At 36.0% G+C, this 25,857-nt stretch overlaps 1 protein-coding gene across 14 annotated transcripts in view; it reads left to right on the forward strand.

The window, feature by feature from the left end:
- Positions 1–25,857, forward strand: part of LOC309660538 (uncharacterized protein) — a 701,196-nt gene that overhangs the window by 668,424 nt on the left and 6,915 nt on the right. For 8 of the 14 annotated variants that reach the window (XR_014263434.1, XR_014263435.1, XR_014263436.1 and 5 more), the window contains 2 exons: positions 8,148–8,221; positions 9,150–9,224. The exons of 1 other annotated variant lie outside the window; for it this stretch is intronic. Coding sequence is in view for 4 of the 13 variants with exons in the window: in XM_082461351.1 (XP_082317477.1) it covers positions 8,148–8,215; positions 9,150–9,224 (143 nt within the window). In the remaining 9 variants the exon portion in view is untranslated. The remainder of the gene's footprint in view (positions 1–8,147; positions 8,222–9,149; positions 9,225–25,857) is intronic. 5 more of the 14 variants (XR_014263440.1, XM_082461351.1, XM_082461350.1 and 2 more) reach the window with 1 other exon arrangement.

Genomic DNA, 25,857 nt, shown 5'->3' on the forward strand with positions numbered 1-25,857 from the left:
AGGGGCAGCAAGGTTAATAAGCTCTTACTTTGATGATTGATCAAACTCCAGTACTCATTGTAGAATATATATATATTTTGGGGGGGGGCATGCGCACCGTGCAGTTTGTGGGATTGTAGTTCCCCAACCAGGGATTGAACCCAGGCCCTTGGCAGTGAAAGCATGGAGTCCTAACCATTGGACCGTCAGGGAATTCCCTAGAAAACATATTTTTAAAATTTATTTCTTCATTTTGGGGCAGGAGAATATATCTAATAGAAAAATGGAAATGTCGGTGCTTTTAAAACTTAAGACTATTGCTCTAAATAAAAAAAGTCAACATATCTTATCATTTAAAAGAAATTTCTCAGAGAAAAGAGACTATAGCTTCAAGAAGAAAATGTTGGAACGTGAAAGGTTGTCTTATATCCCATATCCTGTATTCTGATTGAGAAAGCCAGTAACTGAAAGAGAAGAAAGAGGGAGAGATAGGAAGGAGGGTCAGGAGGGAGAGAGAGAAAGAAGGAGAAGGAGAAGTAGGAGAACAAGAAGAAGAAGAAGAACGAGAGCAAGAAGGAAGCGGAGGAGGGGGGGCATTGGATAAAGCTATTGCGGTATTTGGGGAACGAGGAAGCTCCTCTGACAATACAGGAATTCTTAAAATTTTATCACTGGAAGTATTAGAATAAAGGGGTTTGTGAATTTTATTAAGGTAGTTGATTTTTTTAAAAAGGAGAAACAAACAATGCCATTCCTACAACAGCAAAGCATTTCAGTAATTGTATCTTCTAGTCTCTTAGAAGGTGCAAAGGAAATCACCTGTTACAAACCTAGCTGGATAGCATGTTAGTTTCAAAATATTTCTTAGCATTCTGTTACTATCAACATTGACAGATGAAGCTGGAGTAATGCTATATGAAATCTTGCCAGTACAAAGATGAAATGTTAAGTGGCACATACCAAATCCCAATATTTCTGGATTAGGAAAGCCCCCTTTCAATGACACAGTTACTCTACACTCACCATCTTTTGTTGACACATAGGGGCAGAAGGTAGCCAGTCAGAGAGATATTAGTGATATTTAGAAGTACTTGACTTTCAAATTATTAGTCAGAAATTTTATATGTAAAACCAATTTCCTGTATCAAAATTGTAATCTAATTTCATAGATCAGGCACTTTACATTAGGAAATAAATACTGTATCAAACAAAATCGAGTATATCTGAAAAGTGTGGGTCTTGCCCCTTAGAATAGTTCCTAAATGATATCATGATTAGCCTCTGACAAAAATATCAATATTTGATGGCAGTAATTTTTCCATTGTCAATCTAAGTACGTCCTGTATTAATGTGAAAATCTATCTGGTATTTGGTCATTTAAAGTATAATAAATATATCATTATATTTATTTTTTAAGCTTTGCAAAGCTTAATGATATCTGGACTAGTGATCTAAACATTTTTATTTGTACATTCTTTTCATTATAAATGTTTAAGTGTGTACTCCCAACATAGTTATTTTAAAAGATTAAAATACATGCACTTTTATATGTAATATACTATATATTTTATAAAGTATAAACAAAGCTAAAAATAATGAAGTCGAATTTCTATTTATATATATTTTTACCTAAAAAAGTTGAGTTGCCCAGATACTAAGTTACAGGTATCCTACTTTGGAAACCACTGACCTAAAAACTGTCATATTCATAACAATAAAGGTATATAAGGAACAAAAGATACAGGTCAGTAACTATGGTGAAAAGGGACCTTTTAGTAATATCAATGAAGAAAACACTAAATACTTCAATGGAATCATGGCAGGAGTCACTCTGGAAAAATGATATATGAATCTAAGAAGTACTATCAAGATTTCTTATCCTGCTTCATCAAGATGATCACTTGATTCTATACGTGTGTGTGTGTGTGTGTGTGTGTGTGTGTGTGTGTTTTCATACCTGTAGAATGTACGAGTGGCTATCATGTAATGAATTTTTTTTCATTTTTTTTAATAGATCTTTATTGGAGTATAATTGCTTCACAATACTGTGTTAGTTTCTGTTGTACAACAAGGTGAATCAGCCATATGCATATTCCCATATTCCCTCCCTCTTGAGCCTCCCTCCCACCCTCCCTATCCCACCCCTCTAGGTCATCGCAAAGCACCGAGCTGATCTCCGTGTGCTATGCTGCTGCTTCCCACCAACCAACTGTTTTACATTTGGTAGTGTATATATGTTGATGCTACTCTCACTTCGCCCCAGCTTCCCCCTCCCCAACACCATGTCCTCAAGTCCATTCTCTATGTCTACGTCTTTATTCCTGCCCTGCCACTAGGTTCATCAGTACCATTTTTTTTTTTTTTTAGATTCCATATATATGTTTTAGCATACATTATTTGTTTTTCTTTTTCTGACTTACTTCACTCTGTATGACAGACTCTAGGTCCATCCACCTCACTACAAGTAACTCAATTTCATTTCTTTTCGTGGCTGAGTAATATTCCATTGTATATATGTGCCACATCTTCTTTATCCATTCAGCTGTCAATGGACATTTAGGGTGGTTCCATATCCTGGCTATTGTAAATAGTGCTGCAATGAACATTGTGGTACATGTCTCTTTCTGAATTATGGTTTTCTCAGGGTATATGCCCAGTAGTGGGATTTCTGGGTCATATGATAGTTCTATTTTTAGTTTTTTAAGTAACCTCCATACTGTTCTCCATAGTGGTTGTATAAATTTACACTCCCACCAAAAGTCCAGGAGGGTTCCCTTTTCACCACACCCTTTCCAGCATTTATTGTTTCTAGAATTTTTTTTAATTAATTTATTTATTTTTGGCTGCGTTGGGTCTTTGCTGCTGCACGTGGGCTAGATTTTTTGATAATGGCCATTCTGACTGGTGTGAGGTGATACCTCATTGTAGTTTTGACTTGCATTTCTCTAATAATTAGTGATGTTGAGCATCCTTTCAATGTGCCTCTTGGCCATCTGTATGTCTTCTTTGGTGAAATGTCTATTTAGGTCTTCTGCCCATTTTTTAATTAATTTTTTTTTTTTTTTGATATTGAGCTCCATGAGCTGTTTGTATATTCTGGAGATTGATCCTTTGTCCAGTGTTTCATTTCCAAATATTTTCTCCCATTCTGAGGGTTGTCTTTTCATCTTGTATATGGTTTCCTTTGCTGTGCAAAAGCTTTTAAGTTTCATTAGGTCCCATTTGTTTATTTTTGTTTTTATTTCCATTACTCTAGGAGGTGGGTCAAAAAATATCCTGCTGTGGTTTATGTCAAAGAGTGTTTTTCCTATGTTTTCCTCTAAGAGTTTTATAGTGTCTGGTCTTACATTTAGGTTTTTAATCCATTTGGAGTTTATTTCTGTGCATGGTGTTAGGTAGTATTCTAATTTCATTCTTTTACATGTAGCTGTCCAGTTTTCCCAGCACCACTTATTGAAGAGGCTGTCTTTTCTCCACTGTATGCTCTTGCCTCCTTTGACATAAATTAGGTGGCCACATGTGTGTGGGTTTATCTCTGGGCTTTCTATCTTGTTCCATTGATCTATATTTTTGTTTTTGTGCCAGTACCATACTCTCTTGATTACTGTAGGTTTGTGTACTGTTTGAAGTCAGGGAGCCTGATTCCTCCTGCTCTGTTTTTTTTTTCTCAAGATCACTTTGGCTATTCGGGGTCTTTTGTGTTTCCATAAGAATTGTAAAATTTTTTGTCCTAATTGCCATTGGTAATTTGATAGGGATTGCACTGAATCTGTAGATTGCTTTGGGTAGTATAGTCATTTTCACAATATTGATTCTTCCAACATGGTATATTTCTCCATCTGTTTATGTCATCTTTGATTTCTTTCATCAGTGTTTTATAGTTTTCTGAGTACAAGTCTTTTGCCTCCTTAGGTAGGTTTACTCCTAGGTATTTTATCTTTTTGTTGTGACGGTAAATGGGATTGTTTCCTTAATTTCTCCTTCTGATTTTTCATTAATAGTATAGGAATGCCAGAGATTCCTGTGCATTAATTTTGTATCCTGCAACTTTACCAAATTCATTGATTAGTTCTAGTAGTTTTCTGGTGGCATCTTTAGGATTTTCTATGTATAGAAATATGTATTTTCTATGTATAGAAACACTATGTATATGTCATCTGCAAACAGTGACAGTTTTACTTCTTCTTTTCCAATTTGTGTTCCTTTTATTTCTTTTTCTTCTCTGATTGCCGTGGCCAGGACTTCCAAAACTATGTTGAATAACAGTGGCAGGAGTGGAATGTAATGAATTTTTAAAGGTCAACTAATGTAAAAGTTTGGTTCAAAAATAGTGACCATGTTCTTATGGTAAAGACTGCTTCTCTTTTAATGACACTATGAGAAACACAATGAGTTCCAGCTTCATTTTGCCTTTCGTGACTTTCTAGTGCTTCATGACAAATCATAAAACCATAATTTAAGTACAGCCTTGGCTAAGAATTTCCTCATTTATTTTTCAAAAGTAATGCTGTAAAAAACACTTCCAGGAACATTATAAATCACATATTACTATACTGAGATACTTAACTAAATCCAGAGGCATTCTTTGCTTTTCAAGTAAATATGAATTGTCTTGTTTAAATATGCACCCAGAATTAGTCCTATAAATTATTTTGCCTTTTGTCACTAAATATGCACACACATAAATACACATACACACACACACATTTCAGCATGGATATTATTTTAGATATTGACTGTAACTAAATACTTAGGCACTTTCAAAGATCTTTTTCCTAAATGAATGGATCATCCGAATTTCTTTCAAGCCATTAAGTCCACGCTATGAATATAGCACCAAGTGAGAAACGGTATTCTGTACACACATTAGAAAGGCAAAATAAATGTGTTTTTAAAATAAAATTGCATACTTTTAGCTTTCTAATGTTAATAACGAGTTCTCCATTACTGACAAATAGCCATACAAATTTCTGTTTAGAAATGGAGGCCCAATGGCAGATGTAAGTGACTATTTGGATACCTCACATTTAATTATCCTCAGGGGTAGCACATTATTTCTCTTGAGAAAAGAGTTCTGAAACAGGTCAATCCCCAGCAGGCACCTGGGCATTATGGGGGTACCAGAGTGTCACTCTATCACTGAAAAATGTCCTAGGAATATCTGAACACCAGACGAGAGAGATTTTTTTTTTTTAATGTGACTTTAAAAAAATTCCTCTTCTGAAGCTTCCCGATCCTCCTATATCATCATCCCAGTGACATGACCAGTTGTCATTTTATTTTCTGTCTACGTAACCTCATGCACAGCTAGGAAATAATGATTTAGGACTTGAAATTCAAAACATAATGGTGTTCCTGTTTTTCATTCCTCATTTTACTCAACACCCCTGCAGAGTTGATGCAAGTACCGAGCTCCCTTTGAAGTCAGCTTGCATCATCTTTGATGGAGTATAAAGCAATAGGAGATACTGACTGCAGTTTTGAGCATCTCAATTCCCATCTGAAATGATGCCCACACATTTGTCATTAAATGCATGGCCTGAGTAAATCCTTGGAAGAATTGCCAAGCAGTTAAAATTGACAGGTATAGGCTATATATTTCCATGATAAAAGAATAGAAAAGAAAAATGTTAACCTGTTTTTAAAGCATTTTATCTCATATTCCACTTAGGTTATTCTTCCTGTGAGCGATTTTGTAACATATTCTTTTTACTTGGTTCACTTTTTCTAATACTTTTCCTGCTTTGCGAAGTTATGTTATATATGTGTGTGTGTGTATATATATATATATATATATATATATCCAAAACATTTGAGATCTTGAAGGATGACGTTCTTCTTTGTTTGCATAATGGTAAAATAAAACGGTATCTGTGGATGAACACTGGGAGTTTTGGCTTTTTAATACACTTTTTAATACACTTTGCTCTCAGCAATAATTATATACCATAGAGTGAAGATGAGAGTAATTTGGAGATAAAAGAAAAGCAAGGCATTTGATTGTGAACATTTTCTGCATTTGTGGTAGGCAGTAGTACTGATCCCCAATCTCTGGTTCTCATCTTCTATGGGTCCCATAGGAAAATTGTACTTCTTTGTCCCCTTGATGGTGGGTTTTAGCCACGTGACATGCTTTGGCCAATAAAATATGAGCAGGGGGCCTAGGTGAAGCTTTTGATTACTTGCACTCTTTTCTTGGTCTTCTGCGGAGATGATTGTGGAAATTATGTGTGCCACGAGATCAAAGCACACTGTGACAACAAGTAAACATGTGGAATGCAGATGCTGTAGAAAGTGACCCAGGAGGCTGCAGTGGACTTGCCTGATTAAAAATTTAATTTTGGTTGTGTTAAACTATTGAGATTTTAGTGCTGTTTGTTACCACTGCACAACCTAGCCTATCCTGGCTGGCATATATATATATATATATATATATATATATGTACTTTTTTATACAAGTGATCTTTGAATAACATGGGTTTGAATGGCATGGGTCCATTTATACTCAATATTTTTTCACTATATATGTACTACAGTACTACACAGTTCATGGTTGACTGAATCCTTAGATGTGGAACCACAGATATGGAGGTCCTACAGTAAAGCTTCACAGGGATTTTTGACTGTGTGGTGGGTCGGCCCCCGTAACCCACACACCTTTCAAGGGTTCAACTGTATTTATAAACTTTTTGTGTATATATACACACACACATATATACACAAGATTTTAAAGAAAATACATTTAGTAATTATAACAACTCAAAATAAAAGATACCAAAAATCTGTCTGTGAAATCACGCAATACTTTTGTGATTCCCATTGGCCTCAGTGGAATATGCTATATATAGCTCTGCAGTAAATGTCTCCAAGACTTCTTTCTTTAGGCACTGAACATTCTACTCTTATTAAGATAATCATACTAATTTCTCTTGCCTTATACCCTCTGAAATTGGAGTCGTCAAAATCATTATATTGTTAATAATAATTTAGAATACATTTCTATTGTTGGGGGAAAAAAAGGATTTCAAAGCAACGAGTCAGCAGGTAACAACTTTATAGGAGTTAAAAGAGCAGAGTTTATTGTAGAGGATGTGTAGTTGGTCTGGGTGGTTGGATCATGGGTTAGAAGGTGGCCAGGAGCGGAGAGGAGGATTGTGGCAGAAAATACGTGTGGATAATTCTTTCCTGTGTTACCTTATGTCTATATATCGCAACAAGATATTACATTCCATTAAATTTTACAACATTTCCATTAAAAACATAATCTGAATCCTAAGAGGAAAATACTGACTACCAGAAACATAAGATTCTCAGAGGGCTTAGCAAACTGTATGCTAAATTGCAGACAGACATGTTAGTTACCTTTGAATCAGTAATTTAAATCTTTCCCCTTATTTTTCCATTGAATTTTCAGTAGGTCACTCTCAAGTCAAAATTTAATTTTATGTGGTTGAAGTGGTAGAGCCAAAATGAAATTGCATGCTATAGGGGGAAAAATTTAACCTACTTTTAATAGCCCCTTTGAAAGATACTTTAAAGACATGACTTACTCTCATAGCATGTTGACTATCTGAAGAATGAATTATTATATCCTTGTCAAATTTTAAATAGCATGCTGTTAAAAATATTAGTCACACAGGGGGCTGTTTGACAATAATGTCACAGAAAAGCTCTGGTCTATATGAACAGACAGAGTCTGCAACTTAATATTATAGTTCCATGGAGCTCTGCTTTCCGCGGGGATCCACAGAGACGTGAGGGTAGGAAATCGTTTCAGCTTTACTTGGAACGTTGGCGGGACTCGCCAACTGATGCTGAGGGGGCCTTGTGTTTCCTCTCTGCCTGTCCTTCCCTGGCAGAACTTAGCGGAGAGCCTAAAAGAAATGAAAAAGCTATCATTTCAAGTGGGAAGAGTTTCTTTCTTTTTTAACAAAAATACATCCAAGAAATATGAGTTGAGATCTAGACTAGAGGTTGTAAAGAAAATGATCCAAAGAATTTCTTTTAAAAGGCAGGGGTTTTTTTGTTTTGTTTTATTTTGTTTTTTTAAGCCTAAAATGTAAGATTAGAAACTGTCTTGGATGAATCCAACTGTGATTAAAAAAATAAATCTTTTATAGTTCAGTCAAGAATTGTTCCCCTTTTTGTTCTTTGACTTTTCCTTGCAGGGAAAGGGGCAATCTTTACCTAATCAGAGCGAGGCAAGAATCACTGAGGCAGCGGAAGCATCATGCAGGTGAAGGTCAGGCCAATTTTCCCCAAGTAATGCTGTTTTATCACTCATCCAACAAAGATTGGGGCCTTTTTTTCCTTGATCCTTTTGTGCTTTCCCCTATTACTTTAACAGATCTGAACAAACCAGAGATTCTTCATCCAAAAGTTCCATTTAGCTCCATTTATTTCAAATCCCCCCAATTTCACATCTCAGTGTTATGGCAACTTATGGGTAATATAAAATCCATGCATCAGGCAGGAAGGCAAAGGTACCTAAAAACAGAATTGACACAGGACACTGATTGTTTTCATTGGTCCTTTGCCCTTCAGCGCTGGGCTTCACGTCAGCCCTGTTATTCCACCCACCTTTTAGTTTCAAGGGTTTCTGTCTTCTGTGTGTCTACCACACATGAATATTGTTGATGAAATATTGAGTTACAAACTGAATGATGTTACTCTTGGCAACTTGGATAAAGGGCGGGTTGAGAAGCCAAGACTATAAAACAAATACTCACCCTAGGGATGTGTGGCATCCTAAACAAATGTATTCAGTTGTCTCTGATTAACTGCTACAAGGCTGTAACACTCCAGGTCACAATGCTACTCTTGTTACCCATTTACTCTTGGGAGTAGATCTGGTGTTGCCACAATGGGATATCAACAGGAGGAAATGGGAAAAGTGACATTTTGCAACATAAAGTTAAGAATTAGTTTAATAATTTTAAAAAATCATCTTATTTTAAAAGTATAGCATTTTGATTTATAAGCAGCACTAAGGCACTGCTTCTTAATCCTGGCAGCTTTGACTCAGTTTTCCTGTATCTGAGGAACTCTAAATTATCCTGGCTTGCTTAGCCTGCCCTCTCTCCACCTTTCTCCTTTCATTGATCTTTTTTATCTCACATCTTTACTTGCCAATTATTTCTCTCTCCTTTTCCCCTTTCTTCCTTCTCCAGAGCCCAGGTGACGGGATGGCTGCTTTCAGATGGAGGGATCCATCTGGATACTTTTCCCTCTCAAAGTGGCTTAAAGTAGGTTTTTAAAGCTAAAAATTTCAAAGCTTCATGAACATACTGAAAATGTTATTTTGAGAACACTGTAATGACTCTCTAAATGCTAGTCATTTGAGTTCTTTAGAGATGAGTAGATTAGGGTCTCTGAGAGGGTCAATATTCATATTTAATCATAAACACTTTGTATCATTATAAAAGATCCAGAATTATTTGCAGGTATTTTATTAGCAAGTCAGTTCATATTACTATCTTGAAAGAAAAAGAATTTAAAATATCACCAGTTTTTCCTTTATTTTGGAATATACTTTCTATCACCCATTTTGAATCAATGAACTTTCACAATATGTATATCTGCATCCCATTCTCCAGAGTTTCATTTATCTTCAAGTGGAACAATTTCAAACAACATTTTAAAAAGAATTATTATTAGAAGAATTCAGTGACTTCCAGTTCTATCACAAATATGGCTAAAATAAAAATGCTTATTTGGTAGCTTTTTATTTGATTCACAAAGCAGTTTTCAGAAACCAGTAATGTATGATTCCCTGTCTGGCACAAGTAAACAACAGAGCACTTTTTATCTCTCAGCTGATGTTTGTATGCTCAGTTAACCAGCCCTTGTATGCTGTCTCTTCTAAGGGTTGTAGAAATATAAATACAGTAAATGCTCTATGACACTGCTGCTGTTGTGAAGTTAATTCTTTTCCTCGAGGAGAAGATCAGTTAGCAATTACTTCAGGGCAGTCCATACAGGCCATCTTAGTTGGCCATTAATTAAGCAATAAGATATGACAGGCAATGTATTTCTGGGCCATTTAACATACCTCTTGAGAGATTTTTTTTAAAGCAAGAGGGTAAAGGTCAAGTGACTTTAACTACTTGAGAAGTTCACTGCCAAAAATTTTCTATTACTACAAGGACATTTAAATGAAAATTATTGATACTAAGACAAACACAGGGAGTTTCTAGTGTATAGTTAGGAAATCAAGCCAAAACAATAAAAAAAAAATGCTAATGGGAGTACTGTACATTGTACTACAGTTTATCATATTGCATCTCATTTAATTTTCCCAATGACCTTATGAGGTGCCTCTTATCCCCATTATACAGTAGAGGCCTGTGAGGCTCTGGCTAAAGTGTTTTGCACTATGATTTAGAATTCTGAAATTAAATGTTATTGGATTCCAAGCTCTTGATTTAGCTGACTTAAAGCATTGTTCTCCCCTACCCAGACCCTAACTTCTTTTGATGAGAGCAAAGATCTTTAGAGAAAAAATGGCTGTCCCATGGGCTACTAGAAAACCAATTCTCCAAACTTCATGACTCCTTTTTTAGTGAGTTTTGCAAAAATTAATAACAGAGGTTATTAAGTAAACCATTAATTAATCCCATAAATCAAAGAATAAATATAATAGCAGACATTCTAGACAAGCCATCTGGAAGACACTTTTTGGGTTTCACTGGACAATACTAAGATTTGTCTGGAAAATGCCCCACCATGCTGAGGTCCTTTCTTGATAACATTGTCCATTGTCCTATTTATGCACCTTATTCCATCTCCCTTGGTCCAGGCACTCATTGTCCTCATTTGGCTCCTAGATGCTGTGCTCAACCCCACTCTTGTTGTATGTATGGACACACTCTATTGGTTTCTTATTGTGAAAGAAACATGGTCAACTCTCTCTTAGAATTAATGGGTTAATTTTTCCTAAGTTACCCCTGACCCCTCACTCAGTACTTGGTATGCTTCAGACTTAACCTCTCAATTCTACCCATCTTTTTTGAGTTTTCATACTCTACTGATTCCCATCTTTCCCTGCTTATTGTTTTCACTAGAGATACCCTGATAAGCAACACCTAATTTCATTGTATATTCCAAGTGCTTATCACAGTATCTGATATATATTATATGCTCAATAAATAGTTGTTTTATTTGCTAAATTGATGTATGAATAATTTTATGGATCCAAAATTTCAAAATTTTCAAACATTAACTAAATATTAACCAGCAGAGAATATTCTTTAATATCTAATTTAATTTTTTATCATGGCATTTTTTAGCTTCCCAAACTCACTTTCACTTTTAATATGCCCAGAGAATTACCTAGATTTTATTTCTTTGTCTTCATTGAAACAGTTTTTAATGTCAGCTCCTGTGACACACCACTCACCTTGTTTTTATTCTGTCTAATGACTTCATTCATCCACTTACTCAATATCTATTGAGGATCGACTATACTTCATCTTTTTTCACGTTATCAAGATTACAGTTTTAGCAGAACTCAATAGCTTTATATTGAGTTAAAATTGTTTCCAGATTCTCACCCTACATTATTCCTCAGTCTTAATTTTCCAAAATTGTACAGTTTTATTGTGTGTGTCTGGGTACATGTGCACACATGTGTATTCCTGGATATATTCCAGGTCAGAATTTGTTGAGTCAGTTATTATGCAAGTGACATTTTAAACCAAAAGAATGCCCTTTGGTCACTCTTTTGGTCAAACATAGAGGAAATTCATAGGTATGGTTTTCTGTTGTCTCCATTGGCTAAAATCAAAGGAAACCCCTGTACATTTTATCATTTAAATCTAGGTGAGTTCAATCAAACAGTAATTGGGGCTCCCTCAAGTTTTTGAGAGGGGATTTTGATTTGAAATGTTGAAGGGGATAGTCGTTTTCATAGGACATGGATTTGTGAGGATGTGTGCAATCCTAGAGGATCTGGCAGCCTTCTCGTGGGGCTGAGAGTGTTGCCTGTCTGAGGGAGGAAGCAACCTAAAGAGAAGAAGACCTAAGAGGCGGAGAGAAGAGAGTGACTTCTGATGTCATTCTTTGAACTTCTGGATATTATTCTATCCTTGATGATGTTCCCAGGGTGAGTGATATAAATTACCACAAATATGTTGAACCTAGATGAAGTGTAGCTCTCCAAATATAAATTTATGGTTGAAATAGGCTTCTAAGTTTCTTCAGAGTTCTTTCATAAGGTGGATTAGACAGAATGTTTACCACAAGCCTTCCGTGGTTTCACTGTTAAAGAAGACTTGCAGCAGTCAAATTATGGTGTCACATAAAAATTTACTCAACAAAGTCTTCTTGTAGAAATCTTAGACAAAATAGGTCTTTATGGTGAACTGTTTGAGTGCTACTTCCTGTTTAAATGAAGTTCCATGGCGACCATGCATTTTGAGGTCTAATATTGAGACCAAACTTCAAGGTGTATTTTGTTCATCTTTTCTAGGCATCTGAGGTCTGCACAAATATTAAGCTTTTATCCTTAGAATGCTTTTTCAGACTATTGCCAGGAAGACCTGATCTGCTATATTACTGTAGATGGCTGTCTCTAATACACCAATAGTTATTAAAGGCTCAAATCATGGGTTCTTAGATTCCCCCCCAATTTTTCCTTTTTTTTCATTTGTAAAAGGCTTCTGTAAGAATTACTGTACATGCACAAAAAGGGGCCATTTAGAAAATAGTTTGTGAATCCCCATTTTGTACAGTAATGGTCCATATAACTGTATTAAGTCACTTCCTTTAATAGGGAGAGTGCCTTTTTAGTTTGTGAGAAATATGCCCCTGCTGAGGTTTGAACCAGGTACCCTTGGATCTAAAAGCATTTGCTTTACTCTTTAGATAAAGTGAAATCTTCTTAAAAGGGGATCGGGGTGGGGGGGTGTTCTCTTTGACTTTGGAGCCATGTCTTCGGCAATTTTATTTTTCTTTCTGAGTTGCTTTCTTGGTCTCTTCTCTTCGTCCTTTGTTTTATCTGTTCTAGGTTCTTTTATCATTTCATTATTTGGCTGGTGTTGGCTTTTAAAAATATGAATATGAACTTCTGCATCTAAGACCAGTATTTAATATCTAATAATGGCCATTTGCTGAACTAAATAATCTGTAAATGCCAGGTCCCAAACTTGGGCTAGAGAATCTCTAATATTCTCCCACCTGGAAGAGTTCATGAGTCTAAGTTATTTGTGTCAAGTTAAAAGTGGAAATATTTTTTTCCATGGAAGAAAAATGATCATGTGGTAGTTTGAATTGGATAGTTTCTGTGAATTGCTTCGTGGTAGCCATTTTACCAATAAGACTTCTAGAATACTCTTCTTAAAAACATACTGGGAGATCAGCTCGGTGCTTTGTGACCACCTAGAGGGGTGGGATAGGGAGGGTGGGAGGGAGACGCAAGAGGGAGGAGATATGGGGATATATGTATACGTATAGCTGATTCACTTTGTTATACAGCAGAAACTAACACAACATTGTAAAGCAATTATACTCCAATAAAGATGTTAAAAAAATTTAAAAAAATAAAGTGAGAAAAAACAAAACAAAACAAAAACAAACACTAACTATATATATATATATATTTATATTTATATATTTATATTTATATATATAGTGGTAATTAAAGAAAAGTTTAATCTCATGTATCCCCTCAGATTCCCACTATATACCCACTAGGAAAATTCTAGTAATCTTTTAATTCGTGATGCAACATGCCATCATTCTTTGCAAATCTCTTCATATTCAAAAAGGTTTAACAAGTGAATTATAGATACTTATGAGCTTTTATAGGATGCACTTGTTTTATTCTCAAAACTTGATTGTGTTCCAAATGTTTCCTAAGCAAAATAGCATGTGGAAATCTCTAATAAATGGGCTAGATTGGATGATAGGCTGTAATAGTACAGGAACCAGTGACTTACTTCCTCCTTTGTCAGGGCAGGGTTCCACTCAGATTACAGTAGCCACAGGAAACCGGGCTGTAGATCCTTAGTTGCCATTGTTTCATCATTAAACATGTCTTAAATGTTCACAATATGCCAGGTGCTTTATGGAACATGTAAAGACTAGTTCTTGCATAGGAGAAAAAGTTTGTTCAAGGATGACATTGGACACATTGTAATTACTCCCACTGGAGCCATATATATATAGCAAAAAGGGTTTCTGGGTACAGGAAAGAGAATTTATCAAGGCATGTTTTCTTTTTGTTGCAATGCCAGCCCTAATTCTTCACCCATAGCTCTCTGAGGACAAGCTTGTAACAATTTAGATCTGAATTTGGTAATTCATTCAAGATCAGAATATGAAAAACATTGTTATTTAACAGGATCTTTGAAAGCCAGGAAAGCCTGTATGGATTCTTGGACAGTGAAATTGCAATCCAGCTCTAAGTTCCTGGAATCACCTTGTATTTGAAAGAAGTCACCAGCAACAGCTAAAACCTTGAGGTTCAAAGTTGACCTGAAATCAGGCTGGAGAGTCTTTGTATCAGAGAGTAACACCAGTTCTACACTAGATTGGGAGACAAAATCTAAAAATAAGTGCTTTTTAATTATCCGTAGTCTCTTTAGTGTCAGACCCAGTTAACTACACAACACGCATATGAATGTCCAGCAAAGTGCTTGCAACGTAACATTGATTCAATAAATATTTGTGGAACAAAGGAAGTTCCAAGAACTGTAGTAAGAAAAGATGAATCATGATCCGTGACCAGAAGAAAATGAAATTAATATTTGCAAACCAATTACACAGCGTGATAATTGAGAAGTGCTGGGTCTGAATTTCTGTTTCCCTAACCTAGACTATTATGCACTACAAAATATCAAAAATTGTTTTTCTTTCAGGGACAATATTAGGCATTGTTTTAAGTTTTAGGGGCAATAAGAATGTACCACTGAACTCTTCACAAAAGATTTCTCCCTTCTCAGGTGTTTTCTGGAAAAAAAATTTTTTTAAGGAGTTCACAATTTCAGTCATAGAGATAAAGGGCTTAAGTGCTTTGTTTTGCTAATTGGAAGAGTTAAGATAAAAAAGGTTTACTAGTTCCTTTCTTGTTTCTCTGGGTCAGGAATAGGAAGGCTCTGGATGCCTAAAGGAAGAAACATAAATATCAATGAAAGAATGCAAGAGTACAGAAAGGGTACATTAAATTTTAGACTTCTTGCTTCTGCATGAAAAAGTAAACATAAAAGTTGTGTTCAGTCATTTCAAACAATCACGAGCACCATCTCCAGTTGAGAATTTTGGTCATTTTTATATAGTTGTATTTTCCTGTTCAGTAGTGTAAACATCAAGAACACAATTCTCTCCAGGCAGATTATTGCCTCCCCAAATTCGCTTTAACGTAGTCAATACCTTTTCTTTCCACCTTCAATTCTTTATTAAAGAAGCATAATTATCAGCAAACATGTTTTATAGAAAGATAAGGAGAGATTAAATTTCAATTTAAAGTCTTGTGAATGATTACCTTCCACTGTATCTTCCTTTAATTAACTGCCCTGTCATCTCCTGCAGATAACTAACACCTTGAAAGAGGGAGACTCCATAGGGTGCAACCAGAATAATATTCTATCTCTCCTCTCCCTGCTCTCTCCACTCTCTGCCACCATTACCTTAATTATTCAAACCTCTTCTCCAGACTTGTTTTCTCTGCTGCTTGCATGAAGTCTCAAGCATACCATAACTTTTTCTGGACATTCTTAGATAATAAGTCCCTTTGTCAATTTTGGTAGAAACAAGTTCTCATAGATATTAAGAATATGTCCCATCCAGGGTAATACTAAAAATTTACTGAATTTGACATAAAATCAAAGCTTCTCCCCCTTTTCCAGCATGGAGCTGCTTTAGGCATCAGACAAAGGAGAGGAAGGGCATGGTTGGCTTCATCTTTGTTCCTTATCCTTAAGGCCTCCATCCTGTATCTATTTCCCTTGCTGGATGAGGTTTCTAATCCTTCCACAGATGGAGTGAGAAAAAGGAGGCGTCAGAAACAGTACAGATCATATTTGATGACACTAATTTAATCTAATGATGTTATTCTTAGACAGGACACCCCAGATTCCTAATTCTGATTCTTCCAGAGGGTGACTTTGTGGCTTATTTGGAGACTATCCTGCCAAGATCCTCCAATTTCAATGATCTCATATGGCAAGGTTTCTAGGCGGCTAGCTGCTCACAACTTCAATCCTCAGAGTGTAGGAGGGCCTCTCCACATACACCATCACTGATGAGGCTCAATCACCAAGCCAGGAATCTCTTTTGGGAAAGTTTTTTCAGACTGGCTTGAATCTAGCTTCTTCTCACATGGTCCACATTTGGTCCATGGGAAACATGCCTTTGCATGAAAATATGGTAGGTGATTTCAATAGAAGAGTCGTTATACCAGATTAAGGAAACAGCATGGATATAGTGAAAATACTGGGGCATGATTTTAGTAAAATATTTTGGTTGTATATGATATATGAAAAAGAAAAAACTAAAAAGGAAGACTTCAGCCAGACTTAAGAGAGTCATAAATGCCAGGATTAGAGAGATTGGAATTTATTCAGTAAGGAAAGTGTGTGAGGGAGGTTACTGGCAGGAAAAGAAAATTAAATAATTGGGATAATTATTTGGAAAGGTTAAATTGGTAGCAGAAAAAGTTACAAACTAATCAATGGAATGCTTGAAAATGGAAAATAGAAAGTAACTGTGAATTTAAGACAATGACCCAATCAAGAAGCAATGAATTCCTGAATGAATGAGTATAGTGAGAAGAGAAGAGAGAGAAATGAATGCAGAACTATGTCCATGGCAGAATGGATAGGACTTGCATACTGGTTGGACATTGGCATTGGAAAGGGAGAGTAGTCAGTATGACTTTAGGATTTATACTCTGAAGGTACAATTCCCCAAAATAGGGAAAAAGTCTATGTTCCAATACAAGAAATAAGTGATGATACAAAATCAAGTGATATTTGATGTTCAGAGAAAGCAATCAGTGGCTGGAGCAGCTGAGAAAAGACTTCGTCAGAAGCTTTGAAGTTGAACAATAGTTCCTAGTAAAATTGTGAGATGGAATAGAAAATTAATGTGCAAATAAAAGACTCTGACCATTTCCAGTTTGTGTCTAGGTTTTCCAAATACAAATATGTTACCAGAGATTATTCTGTTTTCAGTATCTAAGGTAATCAAGAACAGGAAGAACTGAGGTTTAGATTCACTTAGGATGATATATAAGGAAGCTAAGTCTTAGAAGAAAAATACTTTTTTGAATTTGGTTTATTTTTATTTTTCAACTTATTTTTCATTTAACAAACAGTAAAATTCTCTATTTTTGGTGTACAGTCCTATGAGTATTGAGAAAATCATAGTCGTGTAGCCACCACTTAAATCAAAACACATTCACTCCAAAAATTTTTCTCTCACTGTTCCTTTGTAGTCAGCCCCTCCCCTTGCATCTAACTCTCAGCAACCACAGGTCTGTTCTCTTTCCCTATAGTTTTGCCTTTTTCAGAAAGTTGTTGTGGTAGATACAATTTTAATATGGCATTCACTTCTGGTCATAAAAACTCCCATGATTATGCTACGTTATATGGGTGGGTCAAATATAATTACACAAGCCCTTTAAAAGCAGAGAATTTTTGCCAGCTGGTAACAGGAAAGGAAACCAGAGATTTGAAGCAGGAGGGAGATTCAGGGTGACGTTGCTGGCTTGTTGATGAAGGGAGTCATGTAGAAAGGACCTAATTGTGAACTCTAGGAGCTGAGAACGATCCCCAGCTGATGGGCAGCAGGGAAACTAGCACCAGTGCTACAATGATAAGGAACTAAATTCTGCCAACACCTGAATGAACTTGGATGTTGCTTCTTCCCCAGAACCTCTAGGTAAGGATACAGCCCTTGTTTTTGTGAGATCCTAAGCAGTGAACTTCTGACATATGAAAGTGTGAGCTAATTAGTGGACATTGTTTTAAGCTGCTGAATTTGTTTTACTTTGTTATGCAGTAATAGAAGACAACTACAGTCATATCAATGAAGTTATAGAATATGTTGCCTTTGGGGACTTGCTTCTTTCATTCGACATAATGCATTGGAAATTCATTCATATCATTATATGGATCACTGAGTAGTATTCCATTGAATGAATGTACCACAATTTGTTTATCCATTCACCACTTGGAAGACACTTACGTTGTTTCTAGTTTTCGGAGATTAGAGAAAGGCTGCTCTAATCATTAGTATACAAGTTTTGGGTGAGAATAAGTTTTCATTTCTCTTGTAACAATGCAGGAGTGGGGTTTTGCATCACATCATAAGTATATGTTAAAATTGGTAAGAAACTGCCAAACTGTTTTCTACAGTGGTTGTACCATTTTGCATTTGCACCAGCAATGTATGGAATTCCCAGTAGGTATTGTCAGTCTTATTTATTCTAGCCATGTGAATAGGTGTGTAACAGTGTATTGCTATTTAATTTGATTTTAAATACATTTGCACAAATTATTATTTTTATAAATTTGTGATATAAACACATAAGTATATTTTAGCTTCTTTATTTGGAAATCGCATTTTGAAAATATCCCTTGGGTCAAGACCATCACATTTTTAGATATTAAGAGTTTTCCAGTGAGATATTAAGAAAGCAGATTTGGGCTGAGATTCATTCATTTATTCAACATTTACTGATATCAGATACTGGCTGTATGCCAGGAATGATGCCAGGTGCCAGGGATAAAAGATGTATAATATATGGCCCTACCCTCAAGAAGTCCATACTCTCTGAGGAAACACACATGATGTGTACTTGTAATGTAGCCTGGTAGTGGTCATGATGAAGGTATGTGAATGCTGCTATGAGGTCACAGATGAGGGAGCAATGAATTCTCCTTGAGGGAGCAGGCTAGTGAGGTGATGAGATATGACTCTAGGTGTGCATGGCCTGAGACTGAAGACTTACTATCAGGGAATATTAGCAGTGAAGATTTACATAGAGTAGACCACTGGTGTCCAATTGGAGTCACTTTGAACAACCTAATGACAGATGTTTTCTTTCAAATTCTTTCAGATTTTTGGAATCCTTCCCAAATAACTGTGTTGGATATATAATTAAGGATAATATATGACATGATTTTGTAGATTCCCAATAGGAGAGATTCTCATTCTCACAGATGTGTTTTCTTGGTAGAAGCACAAAAGTGGGTAGAACAAACATGCTTTGGAATTTTTTTGAGGGGCACCAATAAACACAGTAAACAGGATTTCTTGGCAGAATCTTTCTCATTTTGGTGTTGCCTTTGTTTTGAAGTTAGTCAATCATTTTTGTAGCACAAATATGTGTGTGTGTATGTTTGTGCGTGTGTGTATCAGTAAAACAGAGTTAGTTGGGAATAATTAGAAATGTCTTCATGTGAGACAACTAACATGCTTTAAGTGGCTATTTCTGCTAGTGCTGTGATCTTTGACTCTCACATTCAAGAACAAATTACCTGTATTCTAACATGAATAGTACAGCACGTGTTAAAAGCAATAAAAGGGACATTTGTAGTTCTATTTCCCATATCTGGGGCCAGCGCATGTGTGGCAGGGCTATACATGTGAGAACAATTGTGAGTAAACAAAATTGTGCCAAACAAATTAGGGATGGTATAAATAACTGAATAAATAGAGGGTTAATCATTCAATCACTGTAAAAAACATTCTCACACACAACGCCCGAGTTCTAAAGCAAACATTTGGACATTGTGAGTTTTACTTGATTTTAAATTTCAGAAGACTTTTCACTGAGGTAACATTTACTTTCGAGGTGTGTAATCTGGGCTCAGCAGGTTGTAATGCCTTTGATGTTCACCAAGTTTGTTTATGAACTGTGCTAGAGATGGCAATCCAATAACTTCCATGAAAATTCAGAGACAAACACAGGACATCTTTTTTTTCTGTTCTGTTCATAATAGTGTCCTTACTGCCAGAATGTAACCAAGATCTGTTAGAAATGTAAACAAGATTGCCTCTGTGCACCAAAGAGAAGGTGACTGGTGTACCAATAGCAAAAGCCAATGAATTTTAGGTGATTTCAAAATGTACTCTCAATCAATATCATGAGTGCAACATCCTGAGGCATTTTCAAAGCTGCCTGAAGCCATGCATAAGCACTGAATCTATAGGCTGTGAGTTATTTGTGCACACCAATGTATTTTCAAAATACTGTGTGTTTTCTTTTGTTTGTTTTTGGCTTTTTGCAACCTATCAGCTTGAGCTAGGATTTGTGAGAGCTACTGAGACACCATATTGCAATTTTTGAGAGCTCTGCTTTTGATGGCTTGCAATAAACCACACAGGATATTCCCACTGGGGGGAAAGAAGTTGTAAACTGTCACGAATATTACCATTTACATGATTTGGAGCTTGGGGATCTCTTGTTTAGATTTTTAACTCCAGCTAATCACAGATTTTTCTGTTTTGAAAACAAGGAGTTGAATGTAAACCAATGCAAAGAGGCACAATAAGGCAATTTCAACATGCTAATTAATTTCTATAAAAAACAGAAAGAAATTTCACATGCTCTGATTTTTTTCTTTTTCTTTTTTTTTTTTTTTTTGAGGATGGCTCCAGAACATACACTTGACTTGCAGAATCAGTCAAAACCAGTTCTACTGATAAACATAGAGTTGATCTCTGTCTTTGTCTGAAGATGACATCCAGCCAGGTAGCACAGTGAAAATATATTAACACTCATCCAAAAGAGGTAATTAGGATGTGTCAGATGAAAACACTAAAAAAATTAAAAAATAAAAAATAGAATAAATCACAAATATCTACTACATACAAGAAAAGGATTTTCGTTTTCATAAAACTATTAATTTAGAATGTTAAATGATAGACTCATCATCTCTGTTATGTCCAAAGCAGACAGAATATTGGCAGATCTCAAGCTTTTTCAATTTGTTTTTCCCTCTTTATAAAGACATTCTTCTTGAATTTTCTACAAATGCAGCCATCTTGTCAGAACCACTTTCAAAGGGAAATGTGTACTTCAAGAGTAAATAAACCAGATGAATAATCCATTTGCTCATCTTGTAAAAGTAAATGTAACCTGTCTATAAATAAATATTTTATGAATTTTCATTAACAGAAGTAGAAATGTTCACTTATGGACATTTTAAAAGAATCTATCTAGTTTCAAAAATTCTTATCCATATCCTTTTTTCTGTTTTACAAATGGGCTACTTTATATGTTTAAATAAAATGTAAACCACCACTGTTGAGTGAGAAACCTTTAACTGTTCATTAGCTTAACAAATATTTATCAAGGACCACTCACTGCGACTACTCACTGCGACTCTTCCATGTGGAGCTACCATCATCTCTCCCCTGAATCATTGCACTAGGCTCTGAATAGCTCTCTCTGCTTCTGCCCTTGTTTTCTTATTGTTAAGGAGCAGCCAGAATGATTCTGTTAAAGTATGAATCATCTTGTGGCTCTTCTTCTCTGTGCAAAATCTTCCAGTTATTTCCCATTTCACTAAGAGTAAAAGCTGAAATCATTTTATTGGCCTCAAAGACCCTAAATGATCTGTTCCCATCCTCTGTCCTTACTTTTCCTCTCTGACCACACCTTCCAGCTCTTTCCATCTTGCTTATGACCTTCTAGACCTTTAGCAAATTGAGCCATTCCTAGAGAGCATTAGGTGCGTTCCAGCCTCAGGAAACTTGCATTTGCTGTTTCCTCTGGCTGGAGCACCCTTCCCCAGCTAGCTGTAAGACTCACTTTCTTCAGGTTTTGACTCAAATGTTACCTTCTCATTGAGGATTTCCTTGCCTATTTTAAGATTGCTACACTTCTCTACTCCCTCTACAATCATAGATCATGTCTGCCTTTCCTCGCTTGATTTTTTTTTCCCACCTTAACACTTACCGCTATTTACTAGACTACATATTTTACTTATTAAAATCTTTTTTGTTGTCAGTCTCTCCCACTGGAATCTAAACTCCATGAGGGCAGTGAGTTTTGTCGTTTTGTTTACTTCTTGATTCCTAACATCTGGCACAATACCTGACACAATATATACTACTCTAGGGCACGCATTGTGGTGAGTGCTGGGATCCAGGAGTGAACAAGTAGATAAGTTCTGCTCTCACGACATGACCTGTCTAATGAGGAAAATAGATAACAAACAAGTCAGCAGGTAAGTGTGATAGCATCAGATTAGAGATAAATGCTATGAAGTATATAACATGTCAAGGAAACATGATAAAGTGAGCAGTGGCCATGGGTGGTGGGCACTTATACTTGGGTGGTTAATAAAAGCATTCCTAAGAAGTAACATTTGAGCTGAGGCCTGAAGAACAAGAAGCAGTACAAAGAGAGCTGTGTCAAAGGCTACGTGATCTAACATCTGAGAGAACAGAATTTTGTATTTAATAACGTTTATTATTAATCAGCAAGGGTTTATTTCTCAAATGTGGCTAGTTGGTGTGCTGGTTTCAAAAGAATTTAAGATATGGTGCTTGCTATAAAGTTACTTGTTATATACTTGGGAACCAATGTTCACTCATATGAAGCAACAGATATTAAAAGATGGAATTTCTAAAAGGAGACACAGCTATGAACGTGGGCTGTAATGATCATCACTAGAGAATGTGGGAAGTGAAGACTGAAAACCTTCTGAGCAAAGGTGAGAATGAGTTTTGTGTGTAAAAAAAATAAGGAGGAAATGTGTTTTACTGCTGTTGAGGTTTTGTAGTAGAGAGAGGGACTCTCAGGGTTTATACAAAGGGCGCACTTGCCTTGGACGGTAACCAAATGTTTAGGACCCATTTTCTAGAAATCACAGGAGCCGTGCCCAATTCTTCCACTGTACTCACACTTACACCCAGTTCATCAGTAAGACAGGGAAGCTCTGTTTCCAACATATATCCCAAATCATCCACCTTTCCAGCTACTGCTTTATCCAATTTACTATCCTCTCTTGCCTGGACTATGGAGTTCCAATTCCTCTCCCTGTTTTCACTCTTGGACCCCTACATTCCTTTCTCCATGGAATGCATGTTCAAAACATGTCAGTCACTTCCTTTCGAACTTAGAATAGAATTCGATCTCCTTACCATGACCTAGCAGTCCTGTATGACCTACCCTTGCCCACCCATCTTCTACGAGAACTCCCATACCTCACCATATGCTCCGGCCACACCTTCCTTATGTTCTCCATTCTCTGGAAATTATAGAGGGTTATCAGGCTTTAGTTACCTAGCTCTTGGTATGCCCTCTGTCTTAATATTTTTCACTCATCCTCACGGCTTTCTCCTTCTCACTCAGGATTCACCTTAATGTCAAGTCCCTGTGGAAGACCTTCCTGACCATCTTATCTAAAACACCATCCTCGGCATTCTCTGTAACATTACCCAGCTGCATTTTCTTCCTAGTTTATAATCATTATGTGGAAATGTTTTATGTATTTGTTTATCTGTTTATTATTTGTCTTTCTCTACCAGGATATAAGCTCTGTGAGAGCAGAGATTTTTGTTTGTCTTTTTCCTCACCATGTCTCCAGAGCCTAAAAACTAATTTTTTTAGGCCTTTCTGGAATGTAATAGGTAGATAATGTTTAATTAAATGAATGAAAATAGGGAAATGTTGAAACCTATGTATATGAAATTGGAAAGCATATGTCAGAGTAGCATGTTAGGGAGATCTGGACTGAAAATAAAGAGGAATTGACAGTTGTGAGATAGTTCATACAATAAATCAGTGGGGCTCACTCACTGGCAAGAGACAGAGAATTGCAATGATATCAAAGGCGAATACTTCAAAAATAATTCATTCCGTCATCATCAGTGGATGAATCAAAAATAATTTTTAGCAAGATTCCAGTGGCTACATGAAATAGTTAATATGGGATATTAGTAATTAGCAAATGTTGCTCTATGGTTGGGAATAATTCTGTGCACAAATCTGTGTTTTTGTTTTTATCCTGGCATATTTTTGCTATATGATTGTTGCTGTCATTATTGTGCATTTATTTGCAATTGTGGACCCATAATGAGGTGTGAACTGCTCCCCTGGGGTAGATTAGGCACTTTTGGAAAGTTTGTGTCATATCTTTGGAGCCATAAGGGTACTACTGAGTAAACTGCTACTCCGCTACACAAGCTTTCCTCATGATACTCTGGCCTTAAAGAAGAAACTTAATGAATCTTTCAACTGTATTTCTTTCTCTTAGCTCCTTTCCATCAGAGTACATTTTTAGCTATCACATTTCCTTACCTCTTTTATCTTGAACAGTTTTCCCGGAGAATTGACCCAGGTAACTTGTAACCACTTTTTACTCTTAGAAATTATTAAAGACCCCAAAGAACTTTTGTTTACGGGGGTCTTATCTTTCAGTACTCACCGTATTAGAAAGGAAAACTCTGTGGTTGCAAGAGAATGAGATTGAAAAATTAAGTAATATTGGTATTAAATAGTATTGTTATGAAAATAGTTTTGACCTTGCAGACTCCTTGAAAGGGTGGCAGGGACCCCAAGGTCCCCAGATCACACTTGGAGAACCACTAGTAGATAATAATACCTAGCATTTACAGAGATATTGTCGATCTGCCATTTGCTTTCTTGGGGAGAAAAAGGTATGTCTTAGTATTTCCATATCTAAAAATATTTCTTTATAGGGCTGGTGTCAGGATCGGATGTAATAATGAAAATAAAATTTTTTTCCACAAGCATAAATTCTTATATGCACATAAGAACAAAGTTTAGAATTATCATTAATAACTCATAAAAAACTTAGATTTTGAAAAATCTGACTTTTTCATTGACTTCTGAAGTTTTCTGCATTCTAGCTTTGTAAACTATGATGATAATTTTTACTAAATCACACAGTGCCATTTTGTTCGTCTCAAAGCATGAAATAGCTTGGCATATTTACCAACAAATATATGAGTTTTTGCTCATAGTACTGTAGTTTATGCTTTATTCTCATACTCAGGTTATATTATAACATATCAAAAATGCCAAGGTATGACTTCTTCATAATATACAGGATAGCATAGTTAATGCCAAATACACAATTGAAAGTGTATCAGTTTAATTGCATATTCTTTAAAGAAACTTTGAGGACAAAAGGAACTAATACTCCTATGAGTTATAATATCTAAAAATTTCATGGTGTTTCTAATTTACATTCATGGTGTTTCTAATTTACATACATGGTGTTTCTAATTTACATTACTCTCTTCACATTCATGGTATCTTTTTTGTCTCCACAATAATTCTGCGAGATTACAAGTTATCTTCTGTATCTTCCTTTTATAAAAGAAAAATAAAATTGAGGCTTTGGGAGTTTATTAGTTTTCTATGGCTGCTGTAACAAATTACCACAGACATAGTGACTTAACACAAATTTATTATTTTACAGTTCTGTAGTTCAGAAGGTTATTGCCATTGGCTTAAAATCAAGGTATCGGCAGAGTTTCATTCTTTCCTGGAGGCTTTAGAGGAAAATCCATCTCCTTGCCTTTTCCAGCTTCTAGAGACTGCACACATTCTTTATCTCATGTCCCTTTCCTCCGTCTTCAAAACCAGCAACATTGGGCCGAGTGCTTCTCATACTGCCATCTCTCTGGGTCTATTTTCTGATTCCCTCTTCTACTTTTAAAGACCCTTGTGATTACATTGCACCCACCTGGATAATCCAGGATAATCTTCCTATTTTAAGGTCATCTGATTAGCAAACAATTCCACTTGCAACCTTAATTCTCCTGTGCGACATATCCTAATATATTCATAAATTCTAATGGTTATGACATAGATATCTTTGAGGGAGAAGGGCATTATCCTGCCTACCTCAGGGAGGATAAGCATGTTTACCAAGCTAAGAAAGGTGAGGTTTG

Source organism: Balaenoptera physalus, assembly GCF_965194825.1.
Source record: "Balaenoptera physalus genome assembly, chromosome: 4".
NCBI classification, from domain to species: Eukaryota; Metazoa; Chordata; class Mammalia; order Artiodactyla; family Balaenopteridae; genus Balaenoptera; species Balaenoptera physalus.